The sequence below is a fragment of the Teleopsis dalmanni genome, chromosome X, assembly GCF_002237135.1.
Source record: "Teleopsis dalmanni isolate 2A chromosome X, ASM223713v2, whole genome shotgun sequence".
NCBI classification, from domain to species: Eukaryota; Metazoa; Arthropoda; class Insecta; order Diptera; family Diopsidae; genus Teleopsis; species Teleopsis dalmanni.
The window spans coordinates 28165261-28182290 of NC_051848.1; the positions used below are offsets into that span (position 1 = coordinate 28165261).

Genomic DNA, 17030 nt, shown 5'->3' on the forward strand with positions numbered 1-17030 from the left:
TATGATTAAAGATATTTTTAGCTTGCTAATGGTTTTTTAAAAGGGTCATCGAAATGATCAAGTTATTACATCAATATACTTTCAATTCCCTAAGAAATAGTTTTCCATTCGAAATAAATGCGACACTCAGCTTTAGCGATGTAGTAAAAGAAAATAATGAAAGTCTTACATTCTTCAGTTTGCCAATAACAGTTGAAAGGGACTTAAGTTATATGCAATTTCCAGATTAACATGGACAACCTATAAACAAACTAGATTTTGGGAACTCATTAAAAGATTCGCATTACTCATAATCCTCAGTGTAGGAATTGTGGAAACCTGCAGGAAAAAGAAATCATAAAACACTTTCTTTGTGAATGCCACGCTTTGGTGTCCAGAAGATATAGGTTTTTAGGAAGTAATTTTTTCGATAGTTTATCAGTAAAGACGAAAGAACTATTAAATTAACTAAATTCGACGGGATGGATTTACTCTATACTTCTCTATATAAGGCATTCGTGCGTAGAATGTGGTACCAAACTGCGAAAAATCGCTAATTGAGGTACATGGAAGTTATTTGATGGCCTGCCACTATAATCAACCATATGTACACATACAAATTTTCCTTATCATTCGTAATTCATCGTCTGTTTAATAACATGAAAAATATTTTAGATGATTGAAATGAGCAGAAAGTAACACTTCCAAGTAAAATTCTAGCTAAGAACCTAGTTGTGAGTAAAAAGTTCGGAATTCGAGTGAGGCTCATTTCTGCTAGTATTCCGCATGTACTTCGCTCAATGAGGGAAACCATAAACTACAAATAATTCAATAAAAAAACTTTTTGAACTCCTTTCATGGGATATACGCAATTTTGATTAGACAAAACTTTATTTTGCAAATATTCATTTTATAATGCTGATCTCCTTTACATTCGTTTAATTTCTTTTAATTTTGTGAAGTATATTTTCTTTGCATTTTCATTCTTAGTTGTGGTAAAGTTCATCTTAAACATTTCCATTGGGTGCATTATGGAGTTTTGTTTATTTGAGTTTTGTTCGCACTGGGCATTATATTTGAAGAGTTTCTTAACTTATTTACTTTGCGAGTGAATAGTATAAGATGAGAAGGTAATACCAAACTATGATCCATGATAACGTATTACCCAACCACTTTTAACTTGGAACTTTGCAAATATTACTGACCAATGACTGCGTTTAATAGATAAGCACAATTATTTTTGTTTTCTTCGTTGCCACAATTTTCAATGTATAAAATTTTTCTACAAATAAAAATAGTTATTTTTCTCTTATAAACTTTATAATTTATTAATCAAGTGAACTGACCTTTCGTAGAGTTTATTCTTTCCCTTCCGAAATTCTACTTATTGTAACAGATGAAAGGATTATTAGAGTTTGTAATCCGAGCAAATGAAAACATAAGTGAAGTGTGTTTTCAAATAGTATATATGTCTTTGCACAAATATGTAAGTAAACATACACTTAACTATATATAATAAATAAATATAAATAAAAGTAATGACATGCACATAAATAATAATCAAATAAAATAAACAAAATTTTTAATCATCTTTTATTTATTTATATTCACAGAATTTTTTAGTCTGTACATCAAACGATTAAAAAAAAATAATTTATTTATATAAATGAATTCTGAATCGTATTTTTCTTTTTTTTTTTAATATATTATTTGAAATTTCTATTAAAATATTTTAAATCATTTGCATGCCGCATAAGTGCTTTAAAGTAATTAACGAATATTGCATCAAATCAATTTTAATTAAAGCAAAAATTAACAATAAAAAAGCACTTCGTAGTTTGCAGAATAATTAAATAAAAGCTCAATTCTGTAAAATTCAATATATTTCCAAAGACACAAACTTAATTTAATTAAAATAAAATAAAAATATAAAACTAATTGAATCAAGGCTTGTTCTACTTAATATAATGAATGCGTAGACATGAGTTCTGAATACTAATAAACTCAATGGAAATTAATCAATCAGGATCAAATTCATGAGGAATTATTTTTTTATTTTTTTTTCAGCTTATATTACTGTCACTAATACATTTGATATAAAACGCATGTTGGAAAAAGGATAAAAAGACTAATAAATTAAATAAATGGTTTTTATAAAGGTTTTATTTGCTATTTCATACATTTGATATAAATTTAGACATAGTTTGGCATCTCTCAGACTAATTCAACTGGAGCTGTTTAATGTTTACCTCTCTCTCATGGTTAGTTTTCCTAATGGATTTATTAATGATTCTTTATTTACAAAGTAATTAATATTACTAAGTTGTAGCTACTGTGATAGGAATTATAATTCCCAGAAAAAGAAAAGGAACTACCAGCAAAAACTTTCTTAAATTCTATGTGTAACCGACTGTATTCTTGGGTTAAACGTATAGCTGCTTTGAAAACTATCAAATATTTATCATCAAAGATTGTTGAACACACCTACGGGTTTATTTCTTCTTCATATAATTTTCTCGATAGCAAGTTACGAGCTTGGATTCTAACGTGTAAGACCAATATCTTAATGAAACTTCAAGTTTTGTCAGTTTTTGTTGACAAAACTGTGCTATTTTTAGAATAAACGCATAAACAACAGCTATATAAATTTACTTAACTATTAGAAATATACAGAAAAATATACAGAAAACGTGCAAAAAAATGTTCAACAATTATTTTATGCCTTACTGCTTTAAAAGTAAATCTTTTTAATTACAATACAGCTATGTTAACTATGGTTAACCCAATTCTCCTTACATATTTTCTAAACTGAATTGTGTATTGCCTTACTTCAAATAATTATATTTTATTATCATATATGGTACGATATCTCTCTTTTAACTATACCTGCCACAGTTGTAGAGAGGACGATAAAAATGCCTCCCATCTGCTTTGTTTCTGCCCAGCATATACACGGTATCGCCTTATCACTTTAGGTGCTTTCTTTTTTGAGAATCTTGGCAAACTGTAAGACCTTCCTCTGAAAAACATTATAAGCATTGCGAAATGTTCTAAGTGGTTCTAACCCTTGAATTTTTAATTATACGGTAACACAATGGATCTAAAATACTAAGCGAAACCTTTGGGATCGCCTAACCTAACATAATTGGTACAAAATAATATTTATATGGGGCTTCGTTAGGTAAGTATGGTACCTGATTATTTATAATCGATGACTTCTTACGTTTTTGAGTTCTTATTCCTGTAAAGTTTTATATTTTTTTACACATACTTTTAGAAAAAAAATATTTCGGGTATATTTTATACAGAATATATATATATAATATACACGAGTAAGTATCTTCTATTATCACATTTCATTTCTCCAATTTTGATGGGAATGCATATTTAGACATAAGAAAAGACAAAATCTGAACGTTTTTCTTCTGAACGTTTTTCAAGTCATCAATTCCTTTTTGTATGAGTAGGTTATAAAAGTGGTAACAGATGCAGAGATACAGCTTTTTACAAAATTCGTGAAAACGATTTCTAAATTTTTAAGCTTATACCTATTTGCCATATTTATAATATATAGTAAAATATATAAAATATATTTTATTAAATTTTATCAAAACTTACATTTCTTGAGAAAAAAAATTTAAGAATCCAATTTACAACTTCGAATTTCCTTTATAATAGGTTATATATTGACCTGATAACAAGAGGGCAGATTGTTGAGGCAAAACAGGTGATTCTTTCACAAGTCGCAAATCATTCTGTGAAAAGATGAGAGATAAGACAAAGCGTAAAAAATATTAAATAAAGGACAAAAAATAAAAAATAAAATATAATAGATAAAATATAAAACATATAATATAAAAGATAAAAGATAAAATATATAGGATAAAAAATAGAAGATGAAACATAAATGACAAGAGATAATAGATAAAGGATAAAAGATAAAAATTTGAAGATAAAAGGAAAGGCAAAAGATATAGATTTATCTTTAAATAGTTTAATGATTATATATACTTCTGCTAATATGTACATATAGTTGTACATCGGCAACTTTAGTTACAAGCGAAATATTTCAAATAATATCAATCAGCTATATAAATAAAATATCCTTTTTGAGATAATTTTTAGGTTTTTTAGGTTAATTTGGTTTTCAATAGGCCTTCATCTGTCACTGCCAGTCTATGGTAATGTCTATGCTAAGAGTTTTTACTAAGTAAATGAGAATATAGATATACTAAACAACTAATTCTACAAATCTGTGGCGGAAATAGAGCCACAGATATAATATAATTAACATTAACTAGTTAGTTTAACTTATTCAGTATTTCTAAGTTAACTTACTGTGAAGGGTTTTAATAAAAATATTTCTTAATATTTAATTGAAATATTTAATTTTTTCTGTTGTATTAGATATTTTTCCCAAAATAAACCCCAAAACTTTATAGGATTTAAAAAGGTCTACTACTCCATTTTTTTTTATTTTGACGTTAATTATAAAGAAAGGAACTGTTTTTTTAATAGAAATGATTGTTAATAATTAATAATAACAAATAATAAAATTTTTCGAAATAAAATAAAATTTACTACTGTTGAAAAAATTTCTCTATTAAAATTATTTTTTTTTGTTTCACTCAAAAAGCTCTCGTCTTAACAATCTTAATTTTATTTTACTCTCAATAATTAAAATTTATTATAAAATTTAATTCATCTTCTTCTTCATGACTTATACATTATTGTTTATTGAAATTATTTTTAATTTTTATTAAATTTCGTTTTAGGTAACCGATTCATCATAGTCGGTCTAGACCGAAATACAACTTATTTTTTGCGTGCTTCATCAAGGAACTTAGCTGGTTTAAGTGATTGGACTCCAGTCATGCAATTCGCTACATTATCTAATTTCTCCATAAAATTATCAAACGTCTCGATATGGAAGACGTGTCTCGTAGTTCTCGTAGGATTTATCGTCGTAAACCGTTTCAAGCATTTCTAAGCTAAATTGTTTAGAACTAAAAACCGTAAACAAAACAATAAAATCAAGAACAACAACAAAGTAAAAATATACTATAAACCTAATCTATACTTATTGTAATCGTCAAAGTTATTATCTCATTTATTTTGTCTGTACCTGATTTATTTCGTATACTTAAAGTTTGAGGAAAATACACGAAAATATTTATTTGTATTTCTGTGATAGATTTAGTCAATTCTTTGAACTATGATTTCGCACTCAAGAATCGACGACCGACCGATTTGTTTGACAAATTCCGCATTTCCATTAATTAAGACATAATTTCTATTTTTATTATATATAAATATAAATATATTTATTTAATATGAGTCTATAGTTACATATATATGTGCGTGGTTATGTTAGTTGTTAAAGCTTGATTGTTACTAATTTAAAAGATTATTGCCATCATTAACGTTAATTATTAAGAATAATTTTGATACCAAAGTTTTTCATTTTTGTATGAAATTTATTGATCAATGTTAAATGTAAAACATAAGAAACATAAGACAAACTTCGAAGATTTTACTAATGCATAATAAGTCCAAATAAAGTAAATAATATTAAATTATAATATTGTACGAGAAAAATTATGAAGAAATAAATATAGCTTAAATATACTTAAAATACCAGAAACCAAAAATGATTATGAGAATTGATGACATTACAATTAAGTAACGCAAAAATAATTTAATTTAATAAATTCTATTGAATGTGAAGATTTTTTGGTGTTTTATTTAAAGTTCTATTACAGATCTTACTATACTAATGAATTTAACACGATCAGTGCAGTAAAATTTTGTGCTACTCCAATTGCATCACATTATTTACTTTCTTCTTAGATTGATAGAAGTATTATAGAGGGTCTTGACAGACAGAAGTAATTATTTCTTGCTCAACTTAAGTAATTTCAATACGGCTTTTGAAATGATGATATGTGAGAAAGTGTGCCAATTCTGATATTACTAAGTTATCAGACACCATACAAAATTTCATCTTTAAAGGACTATAAATAAGAAGTAAGAATATCAGTACAGAATGGTTACAGGGTTCTCGGGGAAATATGCAGATCTGAGGTCAATTAATGCTTAGTCTGATGAAATGATAAACAGTACACCAGTCAAGGCATAGAGGGGGGTCTTGAAGAAAGCTTGCAGTAAATAAAGAGTGAAGTGCAGTGCTCAAGTGCAGTGATTCAACTAATATTATTATTTGAAAGTGCAAAAATTAACAATAATTGTGTTTAGTTTAGTCATCATAATTCAATTTGGATACAGTTTTTTTAAAAACTCTTCCATGATGTTTCAAAAAAAAATTGGTTTGGTTCTGAATTTAGGAAGACCAATTTCTAAACAAAAAAATTGGATTTGTCTCTAAATTTAGAAGGATCAACTTTTTTATTTAAATTTGATGTTTTTTGTGTCACTGACCTACTATTCTAAAATATTGTAATAAGTATAAGTATTATATTATAACATTTATAGTGTTAGTATTTTACTGTTTTATTATAGTAATATAATAAAATAATTATTATAATTATAATATTATTATATAATAAAATAATATTAATAATATTATAAATTATACATAATGACTGCATAAATTTTTTGTAGAATACTCGCCTAAAAGAATTAGATTTATACTTTTTTAACAATAGCATATAAATGCATACAATTTTAAATTTTGTTACTCATACGCACCGAAGGCCAGGTTCTCAGCCTTCAGTTGTATGATTTGAAAATATATTACTAAAAAATGGCACAAGGTAGCTGCAAACTGTTTTATCAGCTTTTGTCAATATATCATGTTATTTGAAAAAAAAATTTCTTTGTTTTTTAAATTTAGGATTTAAATATATTTTTCAGAAACAGCTTCATTCTTAAGCGATTATTGGCGCAAGATATATGATGTGAGAAAGGACTCGTTAGTGAGAAAGTTTTGATAGTTCAAACAATATTTTTTATCTATTATTTTATTAAATGTAGACATGATCACGAGAAATCCCTGGATTCAATGTCTAAACTTTGCTCTGACACATTGACGTCTGTGATACATTTTAAAAAGGATCGATATTTAAAGCGAATTACATTTACATATAAAAAATAGGATGTTAATAAAAATTTGACATAGGGTATATGAATAACATATGAATAAAAAAATTTTGCTGCATCTTTAGTCGGATTTAAAAAAAAATCATTGTTTTTCTAGCTTTTACCAGACAATATCACGTTCGATTGTAAGTGGTATTGTCATTGGTTAAACAAATTGAATAACATAATCAAACAAAAATGATCAGAGTTGCTAAAAAGGAAAGGTATGATGTTTCACTACCATAAAAAGATATATCAGCCAAATTACCAAAAATTTTAACAATTTGTTTATCATTACAATATGTGCTCCAAATCTAAACACTTTTGAGAATTTTCTGTTCCGGTCTTTAAGTACTTATCCTTCATTACGTATGGAAGCCAAGCATGACTAAGATTAGTGATTGTCGATAAATACTACTACTTTTATGAACATGGAATTTAACAACTGCTAAAAAATTCACAGAGGTATTTGACCAGTATTAAGAATATATTTTTGAAAAATGAACAGAATTACTTTGGTTTACTAAAAACAAAAAAAAATAAACTAAAAATAGTTTAATGAATGTGAAAGTTTACAATTCTAATTTTCTAGTATTCAAAAAAAAATATATACATTTTAAAAGTAGTTGAATAGCAAAGAAAAGACAAGAACAAAAATTTAATTAATTTATTGAAATTTGGCTGATCATATAATGCTATTTCGAATATTGTCAAGTACTAAGTGGTCTTAACAAATATTTGAAATTTTTTTAAATTAGTTTAGAACTCATACCTGAGAAGAAATATATATATATTATATACATGTGTTTAATTGAATTTCCGAAACATACACTAATAGCGTTGTAATTTCATATTTAAGTTGAAAACTAGTGTAAAATAAAAAGCAACTGAATTTCTGGTATTTCAAAAATATTTTAAATACGTGCAGATTAAATATGAAAATATAAAGCTTTTAGTACGCGTTTTGAAAATTTATATTAAACTCATTTTTGCACTTTCTGTATGACGTGTGTATGAACACGTCAATATGTAAACACATTTCCATTTTTAATTTATAACAATTTACATTTTCATCGCAGTAAATGGTGACCTCTGCAAAGCTTCGTTAATGTTGGTCTTAAATGGAATCTCATAAATATTGGATTCGAAGTTCGCATTTCATTGCTTCTGGGCAAAGTCGAGTTATGGTGTACGATGAATGAAATGTAATGAATCTTGCATAGACTGATATATACTCATAACTTAAAAGCTCACCCATCCACGCAATGGAGCGTAAATAAATAAAATGACTTATAATTTGCATTTCAATTACATCTTTAAAGTTTAAGTTAAAACAAATAATTTCAAGAAGAAATATTTAAGATGGCTATAATTTATTTTTGCAATTTGATTTCAATAACTCCAAACTATACTTTTCATTCCCTTCTCCTTTCAATATGGACTTCCATACTTGTATGTTTGTATTGCGATAGCTGCATTACCTTTTAAACATACGTAAAATACAGAGGAATAAATTAATTTGTAGGCTTTAATCCTGCCACTGCAGCAGAAACCGAAACAAGCAGATTTCAGTGCGCGAGATGAACTTATGGGTTCGCACTGTTTTCCTTCTTTCCTGTCCGTATTCTATGCTCTGTGCTTTGAGCTCTGAGCTCTGTACACTGTACACTGTACACTGTACAGTGTACACTATAAACTGTGCTCTATGGACTGTGGACTGTGTTCTGTATTTATTATTGGTTGTTTATATTTTCATTAGTGGCAATTAATTTACTTTTTAATTCTTCACTCTTTGAAGGTCTTAATTAATTGTTATATGGACTTTACTTAATGTCTTTATAATGACTGCTGACCAGTAAGCGGGTAATTTACATGTTGGAAGTGTAAAAAAGGATTAAGCATGATTTTAACGGCATTTAAATAGTTAAATGAATTTAAGATAGGATTTATTATTCTATTATAAAGGATTATGTTTTAGATTAATTTGGTTTAGTTATCATAAATTTCGGTGACTTTAAGTAGACAAATCAAAGGTATTGCTTATATTACATCGGTTGAAATTTTATTTAATTTAATATTAATTAATATTAATTTTAATTATATATAATTTTTTTTAATGTATTTAAACAAAATGTAGAGTTTAAATGTACAACAACTAGTTATATTGACTAACAAGAGGTTTTTTAATTAATATTACTAGTAAGTTTACTTATCTAAAGTGGACATATAGATCTGAGCTAATCATCTCCTTGCTGATTGAAACGCTTCAAAAAGTTATTTGGTTTTAGCCGGTATAAGCGTCTGTGTGTGACATCGCAAAGTAACGCCGGAATGGTGCTGTTTAACTGTTGTTTCGGCCTGTCATAATGTGTATTTCTTGCTTGACAGTAGGTATTTCAAGGTCACGATGTAGATCAGCATTTCGCACATACCACGAAGCGTTAACTGCATCCCTGAGTGCTTTGTTTTGGAACCTTTGCATCATATCTATTATATGTTCTTTTGCACAGCCCCAAATTTGGACACCATAAGGCCATAACGGCTTGAAGATCCAGTATGGCTCCTTCCAATAAGCCAAGTTAGCTTTTTATATCTTATAATTAGCCCAGTTAATTTTTTCTTTACGTGTGCCTTCCATCTCAGCTTGGCATCTAGGCTCATGCCCAGATATTTCACCAAATCAGCAACTGGAATTTTTACGCTATTTAGAAATAATGGAATTTAATTTTCTCTTTTGTTAGTAAAGTCTGCGTGGTTAGAACTATTTACTGTCAGTTTCCATTTATTTGTACATTCTTCAATTTCTTGAAGAACGATTTGTAGCTTGGTGGTAGACGACACCTTGTTGTTTGGATAACAATATTAATTAATAATAATTTTAATAATTTTAATTGAGTTTAATTAATTTTAATTTATATATTATAACGAATAAAAGTAAAGTGAAGATTCTTCAAATATTCAAAACTTTTTCAATAGAAAATATATGTATCAACCTTTAGTTGTTTTCGTGTAATGGTTAATATATATATATATATAATATATATATATATATATATTAATTCGTTGATTGATATACAGTACAATATAATATATAAGATAAAATAATGAAAAAAAAATATGTGTTGTTATAAGAAAAAAAAAATTAAAACTCTGATCTAGTATCGCAATGAGCCTTAGTGGTCTACGCGTGGCCTTTTTGGTCTGCCAGGGGCTTGTTGTTTTTGCTCAGGTGTGAAGTAATGAATCCCTATTTCATCAATTGCCACCACTCAACTCTTCTTGGTCACAATCAGCTACATTGTGCATAAACATTTCCCAACAATGTTTTGAATGACGAAGTCGTTGTGGTTTTTGGACTTCGGTTCGGTAGGATAATAAACAACAGTTACGAGAAGGAGTTAGGAGCATTCGAGAGAAAAATTTTTCGGAAGATGTAAACGTATAAACGCATGAAATTGGTGCAAGCGGTCAAGCTAGCGGCTTTGCTAGCTTGGTCATGTCATGCGAATGGAAGAAAGTGCTCCGGCTAGAAAGGTGTTTGATTCAGTACCCGCAGATGGAAAATGCGGTAGAGGACATCCGCATCTACGGTGGAAAAACCAGGTATCCAACGATTCGGGCAGGCTGGCAGAGGCTACTCGACGCGGCCAAGAACGACTCACATCTGTAATGGGCAAATGTTACTAAGTAAGTAAGTGATTACTAAGAAGTCAAGTGCCTTACTTGACTACTCAACATGCCTCTATATAGAGACAATTTCTTGAAAGTAATTTGAAGTAATTTTTCATCACATTTCATAGTAAAAACACGGTCATTGGAATTTTTATCCCAATGGTGAAGCTATGAGGATAGTAATCGAAATCAAGTTTCCAATTTGATGAACTCTGTTTAGAAATAAGTAATATATGTTAATTATTTTTAATGATTATAAGTTCAGTAGTTTAAAGAAATGTGTTCTGCTGGGTCACTTACTAGCTACGCTCATAATGATCAGTAGTAAGAATTTAAAATGAAATACTTTTTTCAAGCTTAAAAAAAATTGCATTTGTTTTATAAGTACCAGTAGTTAATATAAAATTCGTGGATGATGGTATCAATTTTTCAGTTTATTGTGTTCAACCTAAATCCAGACACAACCAAACACTGCCCAATAGTGCAGTTTATACTTAGTTTTCACACATACATGTGCACTCACAAGTGCATACACTTTTTTACTGCAATCGACTTAATTTGCAAGCATTTGCACACTTATGCAGTTCGTAGCATGACGTGTACGGTTATGCTTGCTTGAAGCGCCCGGGTTCAAAAATGATGAACTAAGAGCCTTTACCTGTTCAACTTCGGGAGAGCTCTGAGATATTCGAGTGTATCACAGGCAGCAGAATGGATTTAAATTAATATTCATGAAGTTTTAAATCAAAGGTAAGCGAAGCCTCGTACGCTTGCCTTTAAGGTATGGTGGATAGATACTCGCAAATGGCAAACTCTTTAATAAGAAACAAACAAAGGTAAACGTTGTTTTAATCGATATTTTAACCGAATTCGTGAACAGCTTACTGAGTTTATGCCTGTCGTAAGTATGTACAATGTACATACTATGTAGGTAGTTTTATATATTTGTAAATAAAAACATACCACCAAACATATTTTTAAGTTATTAAAAGTTTTAATTGATTTCTTTTTTTTTTGTTGTTTTTTGTTGTTGTTTTTGTGTTACTTTATATTTTGTTAAGTGTCTGCGCATCGAAGCGAAGTTTTCAGCATCCAGCATCCAGAATCTAGCATCTGGTATGTAAACTAATAATTGGGTTGAGGGTGGATCTGCATCAGAGCTATTTTTATGCCACAAGCGCATTAGCAAATGACAATTGGCAACTTTAGGAAACAACTTGTATGAAAATTAGTCGACAAACAATAGCAGTCCTTGGAAGTGCAAACTTTAATTAGCAACATGACCCAAGCATATGTAACTCAGCATTTCTGGTAGGTGCGCTAGAGTAACTTTTACTTTTCCAAAACTTTTACTTCATTTAGATGCTCGCATCCGTTTATCAATTTTATTGTTGGCTTATTTTATTTGTTAATTGTTTTAGTTATTCATTTAAATTGTTTATAATATTTAATCTGAATTTAAAATTATGTTCTCTATAAAATTATACAATACATTAATATCATATAATGCATGCTATACTTACTCATATCTCATGAGTAAGTAGTGAAAATGTTATGTACTCGATTCTAAGTGGCTTTGGAAATACTTTTTTATATCAGTTTTGTCAATCCGATAAGAAAAAGGTCAAATACATGGTAAAAGAAAATCGAAATACAGTAATTCAGATTAAATTGGTATCCACAGATTGAGACAATGTTTTTCCTCATTATAAACGGCAACCAATGGCTTGAGAAATAGATACGGTTAAGGAAATATTTACAGCCAAGATTTTTAATAACTGACAGCAAGTTGTACAGCAAATTGTACGTAACCTTAAGGCTGAATTAGTTGTTGTAGACGTAGCAAAAGTTATTAGTTATGACGAAGTATACACCAGAGATCTGCAATGAGTACTAAATACTCGAATCATACTCGAATCATTGACTGTGTTTCATTTATATGCATTCTGACTCTCTTTTTCGTATATTTGACTCTATCTGATTTATACATACAACTGACGGTATTTATAATGAAAAACGCTCTGCTTATATGATACTCACACATGCAAATTTTTTGCTTAGCAAATAACAGCACTCACACAAAATCATTTTGAATACCACAAATGATCGAGTCATTAATTTTCGATGAGTTTATTCATACTCACCTGAGCATATGCTATGATTCATGAATCATATGTATTCTTGTAAAGCTGATTCCTTAACACCGGCATTTTTTAAGGAACATACGTATGAATCATTTCTGTGGCGAATGTGAGTGCATATAGTTAGTATATGAGAAAAACATTCATATGCTTTAATATTTGGTTTTTTATGAGTGTACTAATAAGAATATCTGCAATCAATAGCCATAACAGTACGAGATATTTATGGTAAAATAACTATTGCCTCTATCTACTGTCCAACTAATCAATCAATTTAACGCCAAACATACTCATTGTAGCTCAGAATTAATTACACCTAGAGGACGTGGGATGTTAGAAACAATACAAAAAAACAAATTATTTTATTTCTATACTGGCGATCCCACTTACTGACCGACAGACCTAAATAAAACACCAGATGTCATTGACTTTTGAATTTGTAAGAGCGTATCCACAAGTAATGTAATTTTGCGGTCGTGATTAGATCCTTCATTTGACCACTCTCCTCTTCTGCCAGTAATTTATTCGAATATCGTCTTAAAACCCCATAACAAAAGTAATAATTGGGTGATTTTCTGTAGTAACATTAACGAGCACCTCTTAACATATATTCCTCTTAAAACTAGTCATGATATTGAAACTGTAGCACCTCACAACCAATGGCTGCCGACATGATTATTGATGTTTTCTTCAAAAACATATGAACCTATGAAATGGGTAATTATATTATTGGTTAACAGTTAATGGTAAAGTTAAAGTTGGTTGATTTTTACTTTAACTATACAAGAAAACATGTTATTTTTAAATTATTGAAACAGAAATTTTATAACTAGAATACCTATTGAAACGAATCTGTGACCTATAGCCTATAGACCTATACTTTGATGACAGCTATACCTAACGAAACCAGTGTGTGGTCTGCTCTTCAAAGCTGTAAGAGTTTACGCTTGCTCTTTAAGGTATTAAAACAGAAGTTTGATAATACGAATACTTATAGAAACGAATCTGTGACCTATAACCAGATGCCATACCAACAGCGAAACCATCGATTCATTAAGGGAAGACTTCGATGACAGCAATATCTAACGAAACCAATCTGTGGTTTGTTCTTCAAAGGTGTATGAGTTTACGCTAGTACATTGTTTTTTTATATGTATATATAACACTCTTAGTTAATATAGGTAAGTTTGCAATGTTTTTAGACTGGAGCTTTTGGTATTATAATCGGCTGTATCTAACGCTCCAAGAACTACTCAAAAATTGTCGCTTTAAGATGCATTATGATGGCAACAATTCCACAATCAGTTTTCACTATTAATTTCATAAAGTTTCAATCAATATTTCAATCACTTACTAATTATAGATTGACTTTAATCATTGTTTAACTTTCAGGACTCTTAAAACATTCTCCACTAATGCCACTAATGACCCGCAGGTTTATTTGTTGCAGCTTGCGGGTAACTAGTAAAATCTATTTGTATTTCTAAAAAAAGCTATTAAATATATATCTATATTTAATCGAAATATATTTATAAATGAAAAAATATTTTCAGCAAAGTTTATTTAAAAATTTTTGTAACAATCCACTTCGTTCTATCCTCAGAAGTTTAATATTTCGCAATAATACGTCGAAGCAGATACATGGTGCAACAGTTTGAGCTTCATCTAGTAATGGATAACAATAGTTTTGATCCATCTGATAACAAATAAGTAAAAACAAACTGAGTCCTCGATATTCCTTTACTCTGTACATGTAACGAACCTAGTGACATCAAGATAAAACCTTACTCACTGTTTGAAAAGAATTGATTAACTACAGAGGTCAGTTCGAAAGTTTTTAGAATCTGAAGAAAATACTATTATAACAATTTTTTTGTTTTTTTTTTTTTTGATTTATTTGTTCGTGTAGTTTTTGAAAAAGTTTACACTTTATTTAAAATCACGTACACAGAAAAACAGAATGTAGTTTGCGTTGCTCTTTCAGTTAATAAAGCATTTTTACAAATGCAATGTTGCGAAAAAATGGAATTTTCTCCCAAAGGCTTGAGATAGATTTTTTTCATGTAGGTTGGAGCTGGGTCGGCAACATTGAACGGAAAAAGTTGCAGTGGCTTTTTGTGATGGAACAATATCCCAGCTGCAGTTTATAATTGTTTTGCAGTATTCAAGCAATGCAATGCTCCTGTCAGCGATGAATTTTGCGAAGGTGGTGGATGAACTGCCGTCGTTACCAAAAAAAAAAAGAGCATATCAATGCTTTTCGCAAAATTATTGAAGCTGGGCATCATTGCATATTAGCAGGAATCAAATGAAAGCAATCTAGCCTGAGCCAAAAGCTTTAAATGGCTTGCGTTGAATGGAGTCCTCGCAATTGCGTGTAGGCTTAAAAATGCAGTCGTTATTGTTGTTTTGCCTTCCGGTAATGCAATGCATTTGTGAAATGAGCAGCGCATCAAATGGAAAAGCTAAAAATTTTTTACATTGTTAGGTGTTTCAAGTAAAGTCTGCGAAATCATTACAGATTATAGATCATGCCTCAGGAGTCATGAGTCATGGGGCATGACGCACGAATCATGAACCGAATGAACCTGGTTTTAAATGCTATTTTTTTTTATACACGCAATTAATTAACTCTTCAGCAATTATTTGGTATATGAATGAGATTTTTGGTATATTATAATGTGTCCATTACAAATATGTATAAAAAGTTTCGCACCCACAGAGGATTAATTGTGAAGATGATTTTCGAATATAATAACCCAGGAATTAAAATGTAACATTGAAATATCAGCAGTTATATGATGTTCAAATAACTTATTATAGTAATTTTGTAACTGTAACTTAGTTTTAAAAGAAAAGTCGTCGCAAATTAAGCCTGAGACTCTACAAAATGCACTGATGCACTTATTAAGATCTTCAGATAAGCAACTTATGTCAGATGTAAAATAAATTTTAATGAAGTAGTTTTGAGGTTTTCAAATGTAAAACCTCTGACTTAATACACAGAAGCAAATCAGAGGTACCTAGGTTAATATCTGTCTTCATAGAACACTGGACGACATGGAGCTGGACTTGGCCTATCCTGTGGTATCTCCGGCAATGTGTATCTACCAACTCTCGAAAAAGAAAAATCAGAATACCTGATGTGTGAATGCCTAAGTTTGGTCAGAACTTAAGTTTCTGGGGGCCCTCTTCTTCAACACACCGGGCGATATTTCCAGCATTAGCATTGGCCAGATTCTTGCCTTTATAAATGTCTCTGGCTAGTTTCAGCTTGACCTTCACTCGACTACCTACTATTACAAGTTTTGTGGATTAAAAACGGCAAATTGAGGAGGACTAGTTTCTATAATACAATCCCACTGCACAACTAACGTTTTGAATTATAAAATTAATTCGAATTGTTTGAATACGAATAATATTAATAAATTAGAATAGGCGAAGGCTTTAAATAAATAAAATGTTTAATTTTTTAACTTCGAAGAAATTGTTTGGTGTCGAAAACACAAAATTATTATTATTATTTAATAATAGGCTATGAATGCAGTCCGATTTAAAAGATCTGTTGTGCGCCTAAAGGCCCAATTAAAACAATTTTAGTGTATTTATAAATGCCGTAATTACTGTGGACTTAATTTTACCTATTTAATTTGGGACTAAGATCCCGCTTCCAAGATAGTCGAGTCTACGACTTGTTGCCGCTGGGCAGTTGCATAGAATATATTCTGATAGTTCCTTCTCCACTTCTCCTTTTCCTTATCATGTGGTAATAGAGTCAACATTGTCCTGCAAGAAGTATAGTAGAGTAGAGTTTAATTTTATTTCTGCCAAGGTAAAGGATTACGTAAAGTTTGACTTGTTCAGGATCAATGAATTTTCTTGATTGCCGCATGCCTGTTTGGACTCTCCATCAAGTAGATGTTGTTCCTCCCGTTCACATATTAAGATATTTATGAAGCTATTTGTTACGCCGCAGAAGGGCTTTGGACCAACGAAAGGAGTACATGTACCCTTCTTTGCCCACAATAAAAAAAAATAATATCTTACGAAATGTATTTTTTTTTAGAAATTTATTTAAATCAGTTATATAAGACTAAAAAGATATTGCTGGTTAGGTCACACCTTGTAAAAGGATACCAT

The 17030-nt window shown here is 29.7% G+C and overlaps 1 protein-coding gene across 1 annotated transcript in view; it reads left to right on the forward strand.

The window, feature by feature from the left end:
- The window catches only part of LOC119662035 (neural cell adhesion molecule 2), a 93622-nt gene extending 87966 nt beyond the window's left edge, over positions 1-5656 (forward strand). Inside the window, exon 7 of the mRNA XM_038071573.1 lies at positions 4755-5656. Within this exon, the coding sequence (XP_037927501.1) occupies positions 4755-4969 (215 nt within the window). The 3' untranslated portion in view covers positions 4970-5656. The remainder of the gene's footprint in view (positions 1-4754) is intronic.
- The last annotated feature ends 11374 nt before the right edge of the window (positions 5657-17030 follow it).